The sequence below is a fragment of the Mustela lutreola genome, chromosome 3 (assembly GCF_030435805.1).
Source record: "Mustela lutreola isolate mMusLut2 chromosome 3, mMusLut2.pri, whole genome shotgun sequence".
NCBI classification, from domain to species: Eukaryota; Metazoa; Chordata; class Mammalia; order Carnivora; family Mustelidae; genus Mustela; species Mustela lutreola.
The window spans coordinates 200,051,660-200,071,221 of record NC_081292.1 but is presented as its reverse complement, the minus strand read 5'-3'; the positions used below and the strand labels follow the sequence as shown (position 1 = coordinate 200,071,221).

At 39.2% G+C, this 19,562-nt stretch overlaps 1 protein-coding gene across 2 annotated transcripts in view; it reads right to left on the bottom strand.

Annotated features, from left to right (window-relative positions):
• Window positions 1-19,562, bottom strand: part of SATB2 (SATB homeobox 2) — a 187,505-nt gene that overhangs the window by 49,326 nt on the left and 118,617 nt on the right. For both annotated transcript variants that reach the window (XM_059168491.1, XM_059168490.1), the window contains one exon: window positions 3,989-4,201. In XM_059168491.1, coding sequence (XP_059024474.1) covers window positions 3,989-4,201 — 213 coding nt within the window. The remainder of the gene's footprint in view (window positions 1-3,988; window positions 4,202-19,562) is intronic.

Below are 19,562 nucleotides of genomic sequence, written 5' to 3'. Positions count from 1 at the left end.
CCCAGGTAGGGAAGGCTACTCTGGGCCCCAAACTGGGAGAGATGACCTAACTGCAAAACACGCACATGCAGAACACACACGCAGTTACATTTCCCTTTCTAGAAATGGCACACCTTGGAGAAAGAGCCAATTCTTCCAGAAAAAATGAGTAAATGGGTAGAGGTCTCTAAATAATAAATTATTACTCAATTTAATGCACTCCCCTGAGTCTCTCTCATTCTTTATTAAAGCTTTACATATGTCATTCGAGTATGTATGGCTGCCCGTCATTATCATCATTATGCTACCCAGACAGTCACCTAATTTCACCTAGGAAATCAGTGGAAATGAAACAAAATTTCATTTCATAAAACTAGGCTTCAGAATGCCTTTGATGTGCCATTTTCATTTCCTTAAACTCATATTGTGGTTTTATGTATTCTGCCGTGCTCGTTTTAATTGAATGATTTCCCATCAGCTTCGGAGACAAATGAAGGACAATACAGAAGGTGTCTGTACTTCTTGGGGTTAAGATCAACCTAAAACATTTGCGTCTCCATGATCCAGAAGACCGTCAGGAGCATTTACTCTGGTGTGTAACAAGAGGGGGCTGGGAAGCCCTCTCAGAACCCCTGACCGCAGGACTGCAAGAAAAGTCACCCCTGAGTTTTGGTTCCTGAGCACACCTGGCTGATTGGAACTAAACTGCGTATTTTTCTGTCTCCACTTACCCTAGAATCCCAAACCAATCGTTACTTTCCCTCTATGGATGCCCTGAGCTATTCTTCTACTGAATAAGCAGCACAAAGATTTCGAGAAAGACACAGCACGCAGTCTGGACACTGTAGGATATGCTCTGTATCATCTTGAGGCTGGCCTGCATGTCCCCAGGTTTCTGTGAAGGCTTTCATTCCTAACGGTGCTCACTGACTTTTGCATTCTCCTCTCTCCCTGCCTCTGACTATTTTCTAATTACCACAAAGTAATAATAACTACAATGTATGCGGTACTTTTCATTGGCTGGGTCACTCCAGAAAGTATTTTACTTTTGTTATTTCATTTAATTCTTTGAGGACCCCGGTAAGCTGGACTTTATTATTTTTATTTTACTGAGGAAGACAACTGAAAAGAAAAGAGGATACTTCACTTGCTGGAGGGACACGCAGCACCAAGTGAAGGAACCGGGATCTGAACGCAAGTATCTCGGGCTCCAGACCACAGGCTCAGGACACTGTGCTGACCCACCTCCAAAATCTCCAGTGGTTTAGGCTGGGGGCTGTTTTAACATCTTCTTGCCTTCTAGTTTGGGGTCTTACCATAATAATCCAATTTTCTTTCTTTTTTTTTTAAAGAAATTCCTTCTTCTGCTCAAAATTTCTAGTTAATCCACAGTTCTTTTCCTGTTAAATGCATATTTTAGCATATCAATCCTGCCTTTCTGAACTGAAATTTCTTCATTAGCCTCACTGGTTATCTCATCTTACTTGACTGGTCAAATTGTCTCTAGAAGCCTCAGGGTTAAAACAAAACCCCTCAAGGCACTATAATATCCGGCTAGGAGCTCATGCCTTGCAATCAAAATTACCAGGGTTCAAATCCCAGCTCTACCACTCAGTCATGCAACTTTACACAAATTATTTAACCCATCAAAACCTCAGTTTTCTCATCTGTAAAATGGGAATAACAACACAAAATAGTGAGGACTGAATTCATGCAAAACGCTCACAGCACCAGATAATTCAGCAAGTGCTCAATAAATGTTCACTCTTATCTTTATATTGTTTTATCATTAAGTACATGAAGAAATAACTGGCTAACTCAAAGATTATAAGAAGGGACTCTTAAGGTTTAATTTAACATTCTAAATTTCTTCCATTTGTTTTAAATCAATAATAAAGTGTTGATGGGGTCTGGGAAATATTCTCCATCAACCCACGTAGGCTGCCTGGGTGTTCTAGAATGCTGCCTCCGACTAAAGGCTTCATCAGTGGATGCTCCTCTAACATCTGTTCTCACAACGAAAGCTTTACTAAGCATCTTTACTACTGAGATATGTATGTAAAGAAGTTGGAGAAAGTAGGTAATCAGAAAATGTTTTAAAAGACTTTAATAACTTCCTTTTCTCGATGTTTAAGAGAAAAAGAAGAAAGTTCCAGAGAATATACCAATGCCAGTGCCATGACTGCATTCTAAAAAATATTTTGAGAAAAAAGATTTTATATGTATTCTCAGAAATCTCAAAACTGTGAAATTAAATGATCAATTTCCCTGTTATTCTTGTCCGTAAAGGGCACTTCTACCTAGGAATTTTCTAGATGAGATTTTTCTGCTCTTCAATAAAGCAAAATATTGACCCTGATTGTTTTCCCTGGTAAAATGGTCTGACCCTGAAATCTATCAGGTCTTTGGAAAGACGTCTAAGAAATAATCTCACTAGAAAAATACTACAAAGAATAAACTACCCAGACTTGAGTTATTTTTTAACAAGTAAAAGTGACTTTCTGAGTTAGTTAAATGGCCATGAAGCATGGCTGGACTCTCCATCATGATTTATTGGGCTTCAAAAGTGGCAAAATTATTGGTGAATTTAAAAGAAGTAAATATTAGTGCAAATTAACAACTCGTCCAACTCAATAGCTCAATATGTACACCCCAAGATTTAAAAAAAATAAATAAAAAGAAATAAGCTTGGTTACATTCATCCAAAGTAAGCAGTCAAGAGACTTATTTTTGATTTAACAGTAACTAAAACCCATAATTTACCAAAGACTAAAGTGTAAGTATCACAATTTGGCACTGCATGATAGAAAATGATCTTCAATTAAAAATCTATTGCAGAGCGGAAAAAAAATTATGATGTGTGAAAAAAGTGGATATACTTGAAAAAGCTCAAATATTTCTACTAGAATAAAATTCTGTTTCTAAGTTGAATCAGTTCCTTGGAACCTACTAGAAAATACTCATAACACCAAAATCATAGTGTCTACGCAAAAAAGCAAAACAAAACAAAAAACAAAACAAACCAAAAAGCCAAACCCAGACAAACCTTTGGTTTCAAACTACCCATTTTTTTCTGATTTGTATAAATGTGTACCTGTTAAATATTGGTTTTGAGATAGAACTTGCAGCTATCCTAGCAACAGTGAATGAGATGGCTTTATCATAAATCCATTGACCAGTAAAAGTCTGGGGGAAATAGAAAGCAGGTTACAAATGAATGGGCTCCCATGTGAACTGGAAAGACTGCTTGGCTGACTGGAGACCTTGACCCCTTAATAAAATTAGGATCCCTGAAGCACACAGCATCTCTAGATGCACGCATTTGTAGGAAGACCAGATCAGAAGGCTTATAAAGTGTGCAAAAAGGAGGGAAGGAGAGCTGAGTCACTGAGTTCCGCCGGGAGGATCAGCCTAGGAAGGAAAACCATGAAGGCCTACCTTCCACTGCTGTGTTCGGCACTCACTGAAGGATCCCCCAAACACTCTGATCTAGCCACTGCGTACGCAGGCTTACACCACACACAGAGTTCTCCCCCATTCTGTCTTTCTTCAGATTGCATATAGAGGAGTTTGGACTACTCTACTTGTCCCCTGTCCCCAACCCTAACCAACATCACCCAACCCCCGCTGCCCTCCCCCACCCCCACTCAGTATCCAAATAAATATACAGTTTAAGGAAAAGCAGTGTTCTTGCTATGCAAACTCAGCCTCAACTCGAATCCCCTGGCCCCATCTTAGATAACTAAGCAGCCGTGTGGAAACATTTTGGAGCCGACCCTTCCACCCGTGCTTGTCCCTTCTATGGGGAAGAATGGTGTTTTTCTAAAGGGACAGGAACACCACAGGACACAGGAAAGGATAAACCCTATGACATGACCTGGAACAACATGATCAGTGAGTCAAGAAATCCTCAAGTTAAGTCTCTCGGTTTTTGAGAGCAACCCCGTATCAGTGAAGGCAACATGTTTCCAAGGCCCAGAGGGAAAAGTCAGCGGAGCAAATATCTCACCTGAGGGGTTCGGGAGGAGCTGGGACTGCTAGAGGCTGACGAGACCATGCTCACATTGGGGTTCATGCTCCGCTCTCTCTCGTCCTGGTATATGCGATCCCGCTCCACTTCCGGCAGATTGAGGAAATTCTGCATGGCCCTCAAGTTTACTAAGAGAGACTGAGAGGCTGTCCGAGGGTCTTCTTCCTTACGCAAAATCTCAGACAACAATCCCTGATTACATGGAAGACAAAAAAACAAGAGAACAGGCCAAGTCATATCTGCAGGTGTGTGCGCGGTTGCCGGCGCCTGCCCCCCGCCCCCTTTATTTGTTCGGTGTAACCAGCTGGCGGTGATGTCAAGAACCTCGGTCTCATTGCCGAGGGTTCTCCAGCAGGGAGATTTTGTGGGAATGTGCTTGCCTTCCAGGGCTGTGCCTTATTCTGGACTGTTCTATTCTGACACTTTATCATCGCTGTAATAATCGTCAGCACACGGAGATGCTAGCTAGCAAGGTAGGCGCTCGGGAGGCTTGTGGGGCTGCAGCTACCACCAGGTGCCTCCTACAAGTATTTCAGGAACTGTTAGAACTCTCTCTGCTTGAAACTGGGAACACTTGGCAGTCCTGCTCGGCTTTACAAATCTGCCAAGTTTGGTAAATTTAGTTCCGACATTTAAACAGCATGGGAGATTTACATCGACTTAAAAAAATAAAAAAAAAGTTTGGCTGAATTTCTGTGTGACCGGCCACTGTTTTCAATATAGACGTTTCTCATGGCAAAAAAAAAAAAAAAAAAAAAAAGACACAAAGCAAATGGCCATTACTTGTGGTAACCCTCTGAAAGCTTCCCAAACCACACATGCAATCGGTACCCTTGTAGATGTACCTGGTGGCACCCAAACCTTTTTTCCCCCCAGGAGGGGGAACAGCTGATCCCACCATTAAGGCCATGGAAATACAGTCACATCTGGTGAGGGATCAGAGCACACATCAGAGAATGCCACGTATAAGCCAAGATAATTTCTGAATCTGTGACTCATCCATATAGAAAGCTTTAAATAGGAATCTCCTGTGTTCATGTGCTCTGATGGCAGGGAACTCGCAAAGAAAAGGAAAATGCTGACGCATCTGGAGAAAGGTAGTATGCACTCAAGAAAATGGCTGGAACACAGAAGTCATTCGGGCAAAAGCTAAAACACGTCCATTCTGCACTCGTGTTAGATGATCACCCAGAGACGTCCCTTTACACTTCCAACTCAGGCCATCTCTTCTGGAAGGAGCATGAGACCAGAGTCTAGGATTATCCTTCTAAGAAGAGCTAAAACGTTCACCTCTGTATCTTGGAACACATGGGGCAACTCCAAATCGTGAAAAGTAGATGCTAAAGACAGTTCCACCGAGGGGAATGTTCATGCAAAGAAAACACTATCAGGTTTGTAAAATATGGCTGCAATATAAAAAGGTGTTGGAAGCAAGAAGAATATACAAGTTCTGGTTGGGCAGAAATCTTCAGGATAAGAGGGACAATTTTTTAAAATAAGTAATGCATTATAATGTAGTAAAGCAAATGTCACTAGAATGTGCATCACACAACGATCAGCACTCCAAGGAGGTAACCAACACTCAAAATACCATGTAAGACAATTTAGAAGGAATCGGCAAGCGGTACGCCACATGATAGTTCTGCAACATGGGTGTTACGTTGCTTTGATTAGAGAAGTCTTTGCAAATAAGAATAAAATATGCCATACAACGAAGCTAGCAGGTATGTTCATAAGCTGTGTCTGTGGGCACGCATGCCCAAAGAAAGGAAAAGGTAGGACATATATGTGAATATACCGTTATCGGTAAAATGATTGTAAGAAAATCCAGATTTCTTATCATGCTTTAAGAAGCAAGAGACGTCTGTCTTCCAGAAAATGTTATACAATCGAGGAATGGATTCTTTTTTTGATATTAAAAGTCAGTTCGGCCTTAAGTTATCCTACTTTCCACTTGCATTAAGCAACTTGAAATATTAATTATGAATTTGTCCTAAGATAAAAAAAATCTCCCAATTAATATGTAGAAGGGCAAGAGGGAAGTGGACTTAAAATCAATACCAATAAGACACTGAGACGGATGTTTTCGGAGCTTTCTTTAGTAATGAACTCTGCACAAACAGGATGAGCTGGTCCTTGGTCCCTCCTCCTCCTCCTGTCCCTTTCTCTCTCTCTAGCATAAGCAACTTGAGCATTTTAATAAATCTCAGGCTATGAAATTTGGAGGAATTTTAGGGTCTGCCTAGATATATTCTTTATGCTTGTTTGACAATTATAGTTATGGTATCTCAAGGGCAAAATTTGTAAAAGTATTCTTCTGTGAAATTATTTTTGCAAGGGGAAGGAGAGATCTTAACATACAAAGTGGTGAAATAACAAAAACTATTATTATTGTTATTAACTGTTATAACTTATCATTATTGTTCAAAATAGCAAGTTTCTTCATGCCTAATCAATAAAAAAATTATTCTGAGGTCTTTTACTCGTTTCTTGTTTGGCTTGGTTGACTTTATTTTTCCCTCACACAGAAATTGTGGAGTTCCTTCCCTTAATTTTTTTTTTACACGTTGGACAACCTTACAGGGAAATAAATCCATCTCTAAGAAAAATCAAGACAAAGCATCCTTGTAAATGATTTTGCTCATCAGCATCATTTCCGAAGTGAATGAGACACAATGTTTGTATTTTGAAGGCCTGGGGGAATATACTATTGCCTCTGTTTCATTTGCCTAATTGAAGATAAAGTCTCAAACCAACAAGGTGGCCAGTGCTGCCTCCATGGACTGCCCCAGAGAAGGAGAACACTGTTCTAAATTATTTACTTAAAGTCTCATCTGTGTAGCCCTGGTCCCAAAGCAGATTTTTTTTTACCTCAGACATTTTCAATAACAAGTGGCTCACTGGTGAGCACAAAAAGAGTTTTAGTTGTTTTGTTGAGTCTTTTTCATTTTGGTTATTTATATGTTCTTCACTCCTTCAACTGGAATTTTTAAAAATATAGTCCAAGTTCCACGGGCTCATGAATGTAGAGTGAGTTTATTTAGTTAGCTGAAAATCGTCACGGGGGGAAAAAAAGAATCAGAAGAAAATCTGTGGCATAATTTATAGCGCAAACCACCTTATCTAATTATCAGGGTAAGTAAATGTTTATCATATTGAAACTGTCTTGAATTGAACATGAATTAATAATGTATCTCACATAAATATTCCTAAAGCCCTTGCCACTATGTTGTCTGGCATTTTAATGACCAACCGGCCAGGCAGGAGGTGTCACTTGAACATTCCCATTCCCAGCCTGAGAATCAGAGAATGCGACATGGCACCTGGGCGCTGGGAAAAAAAGGATGTACCTTGATGAACAGAAAGGTCATGAATATTGAGAATGTGAAAATTGAGGTAAATTAATAAATTAACCAGGATATTGCTTATTACATTTTCATATCAGTAATCATATTAAAACATATTGCAAGTCTTGAGTAAAGTGGTCATTAAGAATTTTCCTCATTGTAGGCAATGGAGCCTTCTCGAGGGAAAAATTATAACAATTCCCAGCACGGTGTTAGCTGAGGTTATGTAAGACCAGGAAACATGTTGACTGCAAAGGAGTAGAGGGAGCATCTGCACAGGGAAGAAAGACACCTTGCACAATAGCTGGTGGGTTACAAGCCACTGAAAAAAGAAGCAAGTCAGGCAAAAAGAACCTCAAATTGGCCTTCTCCTTCGCCTTTTAATGGGGGATTTTGTAAGTTTTATATTATTTCCAGTACCCACAAAGAATATATGACATTGGCAGAAAATTCAATAAAAACAAAATAATTAAAAGCACAAGAGATAATATAATGCCATCTAGCTCGGGGGCTAATATAGGCTATCTCCACTGCACAAACAAAACAAAGAATTAGGGCACATTTTTAAAATGAAAAATTGATGTACTTATTACTTCTAGTATTTTTTTTTTTTTAAGAGACACAGAAGGAGGCAGAGCGAGAAGCAGGCTCCAGATGGAGCCGGGAGCCCGAGGTAGCACTCGATCCCAGGACCCTGGGATCATGACTTGAGCTAAAGGAAGATGCTTAATTAACTGAGCCACCCAGGCGCCCTCTAGTATTTTAAATAATATTTATTTGCAACAATCTAAATGACCTCATAGTTTCTGAGTCTGCAATTTCTGTTGATGAGCTTTTTTGTTTATGGTATTATGATTTCCATATTTCCTCAACATTTTATATAGTTTGCCCCAGATTATTAGTGTGTAAAATCCATGCTGATATTGAGAAATGCTTGGGAAACATTACCACGACTGGCTCTATAAAGTTTAGTTCTAAGTTTCTGCACTAGCCCTTGAGGCCTTATCTGAAACAGGTGAGAAATTGCTTATGATGGGCCCTTAATTCTTTTTTTTTTTTTTTAAGATTTTATTTATTTGACAGAGAGAGATCACAAGTAGGCAGAGAGGCAGGCAGAGAGAGAGAGGAGGAAGCAGGCTCCCTGCTGAGCAGAGAGCCCGATGTGGGACTCGATCCCAGGACCCTGGGACCATGACCTGAGCCAAAGGCAGAGGCTTTAACCCACTGAGCCACCCAGGCGCCCCGGGCCCTTAATTCTTTAATGGAGCAGAAGAGAACCAGAACCTGGACTGGGTTCTAGGAATACTGAGCACAAGCCTCTCAGGCCTTCCCAAGACTGGCAGGAACAGTTGAGGTCATGACTGCCTAGATTTTAACAAGACACTCATTCTTCACATCTCCCAGACTCCTGGTAATTTTGTAGGCTCTATCTCCCAATGATTATCTAGGGAACCCCCAAACTCTAGGTACCTTTTACCAAAAAATGACAGACCAGTCTATTAATTCATTTCTTATTTATGATTTGGTATGAACCTCAGAAAGGGATGAGGGTATTAGAAAGTCACAGATTCCACTGCCAAGGAATTCACTGTATGTTGGTTTATAAAAACACAACGTAGAAGTTGACATGTGTCATAAATTCCAGAGAGAATGAGTGCCGGCTCCGTTCACAAGAGAGTAGAAGTACTGCCAAGTGCAGGACTCGGGGAAAACATTCGGAAGAAGTGGAACTTAACCCGGCTGGAATCTGAAATACACATAGAACGTGGATATAGCAGAGATAATGAGGAGACGAGGCCAAGGTGGAGAAGCAAGGGAGAGACAGGCCTGTGTTGAGACACTGTTAGAAACAGAAAGAGCATGACTGGTCCAGAATGCCAAGAGAAGTTTCTGTTTCTTTAAAAGCTTAAAAAAAAAAAAAAAAGTACAAAAAACTGATAGAGCAGTAGAAGATATTTTGAAGTGAAAATACTAGAGTCCACATTAATATAATTCTGAACTACTGGAGTATACGCAAAATAACCAGCAAACATTACCCCCAAAATGAAGTGATATTAGATAATCTGTTCAGCCTTTTTGTCACCTGCAACAAATTAGGCTTTCAATATGCAAAACATCTTCCTTCCAGAAAAACAAATGATCATGATTCCATTTAATTGTAATTTAATGAGGCATAATTTATTTTTTAAAGTGATATACACCAGGTGTGTACTGAGGAAACTGGCCCAGCAAACCCCAGAGCTCCCCCTTGGAAAAAGCCTCAAGCTAGCTGGAGACTGTTTTCATTTCTGTAAATTACATTTCTGTTTGTGGCAGTTGAAGAGGGAGGTCTAAAGGGTAACTTGCAATGTCCACATATTTATGGTAACATATACCTTTAAAGTAACTCAACGAAAGAATACTCGTTTATCATATAAGCAAACAGTTCGAGAAAGCATTGAGTTCCAATCTGAACAAAGATCAATTTTAGAGAACATAAACTCCATCTCCTAATAATTTATCTTAATTATTTATTGTTAGATGTATTAACAAAGTATAAAAGCAATTTAAGGATCTTCAGAAATCAACTTACAACTTTTCAAGGATGTATGAGGTGAAACATATGTATCACGTGGTAGTGAGTCAGAAAATATAATTAGTTCATATGTCTATACTGCTTTAAACAAATGATGTCGTAACCAATAAGCAGGTTGAAAGATACACATATCCCATTCCCTGCCCATTTCACAGATTAAAATAGAGAGAGTGGAAGGTGGAAGGGGCCTTGTCACTCATCTCGACCAATGCTTCATCCTGTCCTGAGCATGATCTGTCTTCATGCACTTCCCTTGGATTACAAAACAAACAAGCAAACAAACAAACAAACAAAAACCCTAATAGCTTCCACAGACACTCTTCCCGTCTTACTCATCATGTCTCCACTCTTCACGTTTACATGCTTTTTGTTAGCCTTACTTTTCACACACAGTTCTGAAATGTCTGGTTCCAGCTGATGGGAGAGCCAAAAACTGGTATTCTTTTGTGAAAATCAAATAATAACCAAATTCTGAGCCTGATCATACAAAGTGAGCTCTTTCTTACACCTTGGTGGTTAATGCGCAGTTATCGAAGCTATAAAATCAGCTGCATGGCTGTAGAAAGTATTGACATCTTACCATCTGAAAGCTGACCTAACAAAATTGGTCCTTTCCTAATCTCCAATCTCATTTCCTTCTAGACGCTCCTGAGAGGCATTTCCCCCCTACCCCTGCTCACGAATATAAACAGGTTTCCCTGGGTTCCATATTCATAATCTACAACCCCACTATGAAGCTAAATGCTGAAATTCATTTGTGTAATGCTGAAAATACTCACCCCCCCCTTCACCCCCCAGAGTACTGCTTAGCCATGAAGCCAGAGTACTTAGGCTGATTTGAATAAAAGGTATACAGGGCACAACAATGACAATTTGATTTTTATTATTAAAAATGATGTGTTAAATCCTTAAAGAAAATGTCGTTATTGCATTAGTTTAATAAAACCTCTCCTTATTACAATATCTCTTTATTAGGAAAGACAGCCTATGCATGTCACATTTTTGTAGGATGGGGGTGGATAGAATTGAGCATCTAAAGGGAATTAATGTACTCCGCAAATATAAATGCTATATACAAAAGTAACATTTGCAGACAAATGTTGTTGCTGTAGAAATGTGTACTGTAATGCACTAAAATGTATATATATGTATTTCTACTGCAGTTGGCAATAGTTTCTCCCTCCTTTGAACTGAGATGGCAGTAGTTCTACCTCCTATTTATGGCACTGTTAACCATCTTTCACATTGTGCTACTATAAATCCTCTTCTCCCCATCATACAGTAAATTCCTTGGGAGCAGAATCTGTACACTTTGTGCTTAGTTGGGAACATACACGAACACAGGGCTCTAAGAATGCACCAAATGCATTTTTTTTTCCATATTTCTGAACAGCCAGCAACAGACCCTGGTGGACCACATATTGCACTCGAGATCTTTTCATTCCATCGCCTCTAAACACAAAGATAATGGAAACTGAAATTTTGGGCCACGCAGACTCCACTTTAGAACAAATACTTCATGTACTCTAAATCTGCAATTTACTGAATGAAACACTTCCCTCCAAGACACCTTTCTTCCTGACATACGTAGTAAAACTTCACTTGTGCCCCCCAACACATCAGAATGCAGTAAGCACATGACGAATGGGTACAGCAAAACCATTCGCAAAACCAAACTGTCTGGCTCTCTTAACCGCAACCCCCTTGTCCAAGCCACTCTTGAGCACATACAAAGGAGGAACTTAGCCAAAAAGAGACTTCTGGCAACTTTCTTATTTTTACCTACCTACTCAATGCCAAGATAGATGCAATGAGATAAATGTCTCCCCTCCCCTTCTTGTCTTTAGAAAATCTTGGGTACCAGAATGGGGGGCTCTGCGCAATCTAAATCAAAATTTTTTAAACACACTAGTACCCAAGAAGCAAAAGCCAATAGAGAAATGAACAGGTTTCCTTTGAAAATATTTACCAGCGGTGTCCTCAGCTCTGGGCACATACGTGGTTTCTACTAACACCTCAAGCACCTGGCACATGACTATTGCATTCACAAAGTTCTGAGCCCTGGTTATTTCTAGTTTCTATGTGTATTGTGTGAAACAACTGTTGGCGAACTGCCCACAAAATTTACTAGCTTTGGCTACTTTGTCAAAACATTGGCAAAAATAGTGCTTTCCAAAAACAAAACAAAACAAACCAAAAACATACATTCAGTGAATATTTATATCTCAAATGTATCAAATGCATTCAGATATAAAAAGCAAAGCAGTCTGTTAATATATGAGTGGTCTCTGTCCTTCAAACAGTTGAAAAACACCTTTTCCCCTAATGAAATATTTCTGCATTAACTCCAATCACCTGCAAGGTCAAAAACATCTTTTCTCATGCCGCACAGGCAACATGTCCCAGTACTTATTACACCACGGTGGGATTACTGGTTTGAAAGCTTGTTTACCCCTCGTATCTCCTTGAAGAGGGGACTGTGTCTTTCATCTTCTGCCTTATGATAACAGAAATAATTAAGACTAAAGTGGTTGTGAATGTGAGTTCTGAGGTCAAAATTGCTGAGCTCAAAACCGGGCTTCAACTGGATAAGGATTATTTAATCTCCTGTGGCACAGTTTCCTCACCGGTAAAACTGATAGAGTAATCGTACTTCCCACATAGGATTCCCTAGAGCTTGCCACTGTACTTGATACACGTGTTAAATAAATGATAGCCTCCATTATAATGCCTACCACAGTCTCTGAATGCTTAACAAATATTTGTTAAATGAATGAATTAATAAATACAGAACTAATACCAAAATACAATTCTTATCCTGAATTTGCGACTTCAAGTTTTCAAGGCCCTCCACTTACATTTCACTGAAACCTTCCCATAAAGAAGGCAGAAAATGTAAAGAATACATTTCAGAAAGGAGAATATTTAAAATTATTTGGGACTGAAGATAATGTAAAGAAAAATTTAATTGATTATATAAAGTGGAAGGACCACATGGATATCCAGCATATCACTAAACCAAGATATTCATTTTATACTTCAGGAAAGTAAAACAACTTTTCTTCTTTAAGTAACTCTGTAGTCATTTAAAGAAAAACCTTCATTTGCATTTTTGTTTAAATAAGGTTCACAATTATCAGTGGATGATAGAATTATTTCAATACATCATAACTATTTTTATAATGAAATGCAGTTAAATAGATTGGAAATTACCAGAGTACTTCACACATGATACAAGTATTATTTGATGAACGCTTTTTTTTTTTCCCTTCAAGAAGACTTTGCCTTGGAAACATATAGATAAATAAACGGTGGAAATGAAATGGAGCTCAAGACAGACACACATACATATGAGCACATGTGTGAGTGTCTGTACCAGCTCGTGATGTACAAAGTACTTCTCACTGGGTACTGCAGTCAGAGAAGTCTGACAGTAAATGCTGTAGTCTACAATGATAATTTTAGGTACAAATCTTATAGACAGAATGTAAACAACCTTGTAATCTCCAAGTGACTTCAAATTGATTCAGTTATATTTTTCTCACAGCATTTCTGGCCTTTAAATTTAATTTGCTTTATTTGAACAAACATGCACTTAACCCCAGGCCAAATGGTCATCATTTCAATCAATGACCATGAAAGGAACACTCCTTGTATGTTTTTTTATTACTTTAAATAAACAATGGTGAAAAAGTATATAAATAATGGGATGTAAAGCTAGTGGCCCTTGTATTTCTTCTAGAAAAATTCTACTTTAATTGCAAACATCACCTAGGACCGAAGGAGACTAGTTAAACACTAAAATAGGCCTTTATACTTAAAATACAGGTCTATATTGAGATACACTCACTGGAGATAAAAGAAAGTCCTTATTGAAAAGAGAGATTCCACATCTGTATGAAATGAGTTGATCACTCCTTGTTAGAAAATACTGACAAAAACTTATAAAACCATCCCCGGAAGGCAGCCTTTTTTTTTTTTTTTTTTTTTTTTTTTTTAAGCTAACATGGAGAAACTGGAGTTTTTCTATAATTATTTCAGTAACTAATTTTTAAGAACTTTGCACACTGGTCAGGGATAGGACTAGACAGAACATCGTACTATCATCTTTGTTTCCTGACTCTTTGGTGCCCCTTTTGTGAAGGGGGGAGTGTCTTTATATATTCTTTTACACAAAACTCTCCTTCCAAGTAGATTTAGGAACAAGGAGAGGGTTACAGATGTTCGACAGTTACTGAGTCAATCTTCTCTCTACCCAGAACACGAAGCCAGTATCTCCTCCATCCTTCTCCATTGGAATTGTCCAAAAGGTGCTAATTAATGATAGCTCTTATATGTACAACAGGAACTACTGTGAGACCACTAGCTAGGGGCCATCCTTAAGCCATCTAAGAACTCTGAGACATTGCTATCCTGAGGGATATTAATATTATTCCAATCTTTAAATCTTCGAATTCCCGCCAGTGGCTCTGAAATGAAAGAGCGCCTATTTTATGAAGCAAGCGGGCCATCGTTTCCTACTTTATTAATTCAATGTTGAAATCAAAAGAGGTCGTATTATTTGCTTCAAAACCCAATAACATGTTCATGCCTGATCTGCGGCATTTCATATTTAAAGGCCATCTTTCAGTGGATGGACTTCCTTTTTCTCACAGGTTTCCTTGTCATTTTATAACCAGCTCACTGGACCATGGAGTCAAGACCCCTGGGTTTACATTGTGTTCTATTCCTGGATGACTGGCTCAGCGCCCGTATCTCTACTGCATAGTAAGAAATAATGATGGCTGGGACGAGAGGTTGGCCGAGAAATAATTCTGAATATCTTGAAGGTCAAGTTTTCTACAAACATAAACTGTACGTGTAATTAAATCAAGCCTATCTTTGGCCAACAATATGTATAAATCAAACACAAGACTTTCTTCACCCCCAAATTGACTGGTAATGCACTTAAGTTTAGATTTCCAAATATTTTGGTTGCTAAAATGTTCACACTGTTGCTACATATCTCTTCCTAACTGTGCCACTTCAAAATATAGTGCTTAGCAAGTCCTTAGACACTTTTGACCTTAATAATATAGGCATGCATATATTATAAACATGGTGCCAATAAAGCCTAAAAGCAAAATCCATGTCATTTCACACAGACATGTACATTTCTAGCCATTGACCTCACTGCCAACTTTCCTGATACAATATTCAATCTAATTTTCCAATCTGTTCAAAACATTCTCCAGTTGCTGAGTCACTTCATAAAATTGTATTTATGACCCTGGCCTTAAAGTTTCTTCAGATGATGTGGCTTTGATGAGTAAACAGCAGATTCTTTACAAAGTCTCATAAAAAATAAAAAATAGTCCCATAAGGACAGGTCAACCAAATGATTTCCCAAAGGATTTTTAAAATCCTTTTCTCTATGAGATAAGACCACGATGAGGAATTATCTCAAGCAAGGTGTCTGACAAAAGCTTGCAAACTGTGTAACTTGGTGACTTTTGCATCAAACTGAAGAAGGAGCAAGATACCAAATTAGGGGCCTACAGTTACAGAATAGCACTTTGTGTGAAACACATCTGTGCTTCTGCTGAAACCATGTTTCTAAGAATTGGCTCAGGAGAACTACCTGAAACAGAAAATGGACCTGAACTTTCTGAGTTATGATGTAATCTGCCAGAGGAAAAAGAAAAATAACTCTACGCTATGAATAATGAATGTGGCAAAAGTCTGATTTTCAAACTGTAGAAAGTTCTTACTGCTGATTCCTTGTGTAAGGGGATTTCCTGACCTCTACTGTCAAGGAAAGGAGATAGTAACACAGAGATGGGACGTGTCACACCTAATTTCCCTTTTCTGACATTCTAATGCTCCCATTCATGTGGGGCAGGGCATCCGTTCCAATGGATTTAGCCTCGTTTGGATCAAAGCTTCCTCTACTTCATTTAACAGATTTACTCAGATGGAAGGTCTCGAAGGAGAAACTATGTTAGTAAATGGGGGATTTCTGAGCATGTGAATATGTAGGTCATTGGATTTTTAAATAAATTAGAGAATAGTTAATCTATTAAGGAAGAATCAGTGTACATATTTTATGAAACCATCCTTGTTATAGGTCAGTGGGCATCCCACAACCATTCCTTGCTAATAGTAAGTCTTTTAAAATACGGTCATAAACCTTTTCATAGTGTCACAAGCCTCTGATTACTTTTTTTTTTTTTAAGTCCACAAAATGCCACAGGGCAAAACAACATTCAAAGTTAGGATTCATAATCAAACTGTCAAAAAGCACAAATGGAAACACAGTGAATAGGCAAGCAACATATTTAATGTCCATAAGCCTAGTAAGTGAGAGTAGGTCAACTCTAAATTAAGGAAATAAGCAAGAGAAAATGAATCACAAAAGAAAGGAAGGTAAAAATCTTTAAAAAAAAAAAAAAAGGAAGGAAGGAGAGAGGGAGGGAGAAAGAGAAGAAAGGGGAAAAGAAAAAAGAAACTAGATAGAGCACGGGTCCTATTATTTCTAGAAATTATTAGTGCTACAAACACCATCTGCATCACTGACAGAGCACTGGAGACAGGAAGGGCAAGGGAGCAAAGCTACTCAGAAACTCACATGCATCACGTAATTCAGACTCAGACTCAGGAAGGGTAGTTTTAGTTTAAGTTTGGAAGACCTCACAGGGCTTCAAATCCAGTGTCTGTTTCAGGCTCATTCCCTCTTTGTCTCTTTCTTTTTTTCTCCCTCACATTCACTATCTGTAAGTAAATCTAGACAATATCAGTATCAGTCCACTGAATTATGTTTAAAGTAAGAATAGTGACAATATTTTCAAGAGAAAGTAGGCCAGTAAAACATCTATACTGTTCCCACAGTGCCGTCTGACTTTAGACTTGGAAGGTAGGAGGCATAGTATTGAAGGTCAGTTTCATTCAACCTACTACCCCACGATAGGCCCCAAAGCCGATTTAGACTCGCAGTGGCCTGATCCACGATCTGGGATAAGAAGCACATCCTGAGGGAGATTCCTGTGCAAGGGATTTATTAAGGAAGTGTTTCGGAGGGAAACTGATGAGGGCATGGGAGGGGCAGGGAAGGAGGAAGACCAGGCAGTCCCCGCCTCGGCCTCTCGCAGACAGCTCTGGAAGAGAAGCCACACTTCCGGGCTGTCCCTACTGCTGCCTGTCCCCAGGCAGGGGAGCTGGACGTTCATCCTCCTGCACCTGTCAGACACTGGGTAAGTATTTCCAGCTGTCTGCCAGTGTGAGGAAAGCAAAATCCAGTAGCCTGAGGAAAGTCCTTTGAATGAAAAGCTGAGTAGCAGTTGCTAGCTTCCAGGAGTAAAAGAACGGGGACAGAAGGTAGGAATTAGAAAGCCAAAAAGAGAGCAGGCATGTCATCTGCCTCAGCCTCCTCAGGTGTACTGACCACACCACCTCACTCTGTGACCACACGTAACAGAAACGCTTAGAAATAGACCACAGGACTGCCTGAAATGACCAGGTCAGAACACATCTTATGTCTCATTTGTCATAAAATCCTCAGAGACCCAAAAAGTGGGGTTAACCTCTTCCTCCAAAAGTCTAATAAAGAAGAAAGGGATGGTGCTCAGAATATATTTTACGTAAGGTCCTAATGACAAGAACAGGCTTCTAGCATCTGGTCGGCACAGTCAATGAAGCTCTGCTATACCCTGCATCTAGAACTCCCTCATCTCGAGCCCAAGCTGAAGACGTGCTATCCCAGTGCCGCAGGATCTCAGCACACACTGATTAACATAAAAATGTATTAAAGCAAGCTCTTGGAAATATAGCGCTATTCCCTCAGTTGTGCTATTTTCTATCACCAGATGATATACTCACAGGGGCAAAGGATCAGATAGAAACAGTCATTAATAGTTTCTCTTTGGAAAAGTGGCATTTTCAAATGCTGTTTACTATGAATTTGAGCTCTTCATCGGGAAGTTTCAAACATGACAAACTAGGCTGATGCTTTATTTTTTATTTGTTTAAGATTTTATTATTTTATTTGACAGAGAGAGACACAGTGAAAGAGGGAACACAAGCAGGGGGAGTGGGAGAAGAAGGAGAAGCAGGCTTGCCGCAGAGTGGGGAGCCCGATGCGGGGCTCCATCCCAGGACCCTGGGATCATGACCTAAGCCAAAGGCAGATGCTTAACGACTGAGACACCCAGGTGTCCTGATGTCTATTTTTTTTAGCTTTAGCTTCATTTATGAATGTTATACATGTGATTTTTTTCTATACAGAGACACTTTCCCTCTCTAATTACTGGTTATTACTAGTCCAATCATTAAGCACAAAACAAGGAATGTGAACTATAGGGTGGCAAATAGAGTTGCTTCTTCTTGAATTTGGTAATAAATGAGTAATAGAGATCATAAACTATTAGAAAATATTCAGTGGGGAAGCCCTGGGGACTTAGTTGGTTAAGCATCTGCCTTCAGCTTAGGTCATGATCTCGAGGTCCTAGAATCAAGGTTTCCCATTCAGAGGGGAGTCTGCTTCTTCCTCTGCCTCTGCCCCTCCCCTCCTGCTCATGCATGTATTCATATGCTCTCTCTGTCTCAAATAAATAAATAAAATCTTAAAAAAAAAAAAGAAAATATTCAGTGGACTAAAGATAAATGACCTATCAGTAAAGCAACTAAATATAAGACATATCCTTGGGTATCCATCTAAAAGAAGAGGTTCTAATCCTGTTTGCTTTGAGGGAAAAAAAATGTTGAAATTCTTTTCTATCCAAAGATTAACTGTTCATTTATGTTCTATCAATGAAGTTAATTTGTGTTTATTATAGCTAGCAAATCATTATATCACCCATCAATGTCTGATTCCACTCAAAAAAGCCTAACTTTTGGAAAATCCATGGCTGGTTTCATGGAGCATAATACACCATATTTTCCATTTAATGATTCTGCTGGTGAAACCCAGCTGTCCAACCTTGATGTTAGTGACTACAGTATATGCAGCAAAAACAATCTGCCTGCTGACCTCCAGCTTAAGTTCAAACTATGTCATTCTGTCAATACCATCTACCTTGATTAGGTTGGGCTTTATACACAACAGGTTATGATCCCAGAGGGATGAAAAGCTTTCCCAAATTAAAAGCAGAATTTTAAAAGGAAATACTCATACATTCCTATGCAGTTTCCATTTGATATCCTCAAGGCTGGCCCATGAACTCAAACTCATGTTGATTGAAAGTGAATGTTCCTTTCTGGGTGTAGCCATCTTACAAATTTAATGGCAGGAGGAAAATAATAAAATGTGTTCCATGCTTCAATTAGACCTTTTATAACTTGGCACTTGAACGATGGCACTGCCAAAGAAAAATCATTAATCCATAAAAATAGACAAAAAGGACTGTGCAGGACAAGACAGACCTCCAAGATCCGAGGGCCTTGGCAGAGCAGGCCCCCACACCAGCATGGTCTGTCTTCTATCTAGTCTCTCTGTGAGTCCTCTCTGAGGCTTCGTATACTGTATTTGATTCTAAAATCCAACCATGCTTTCAGTTTTATCCTTAGCCAAAGGAACTGCATATATAACCAGGCAATAAAATGTTGGCTGGCTATGAAATGCCCATTCATGCGCATGAATGATAGATGAAAGCACACA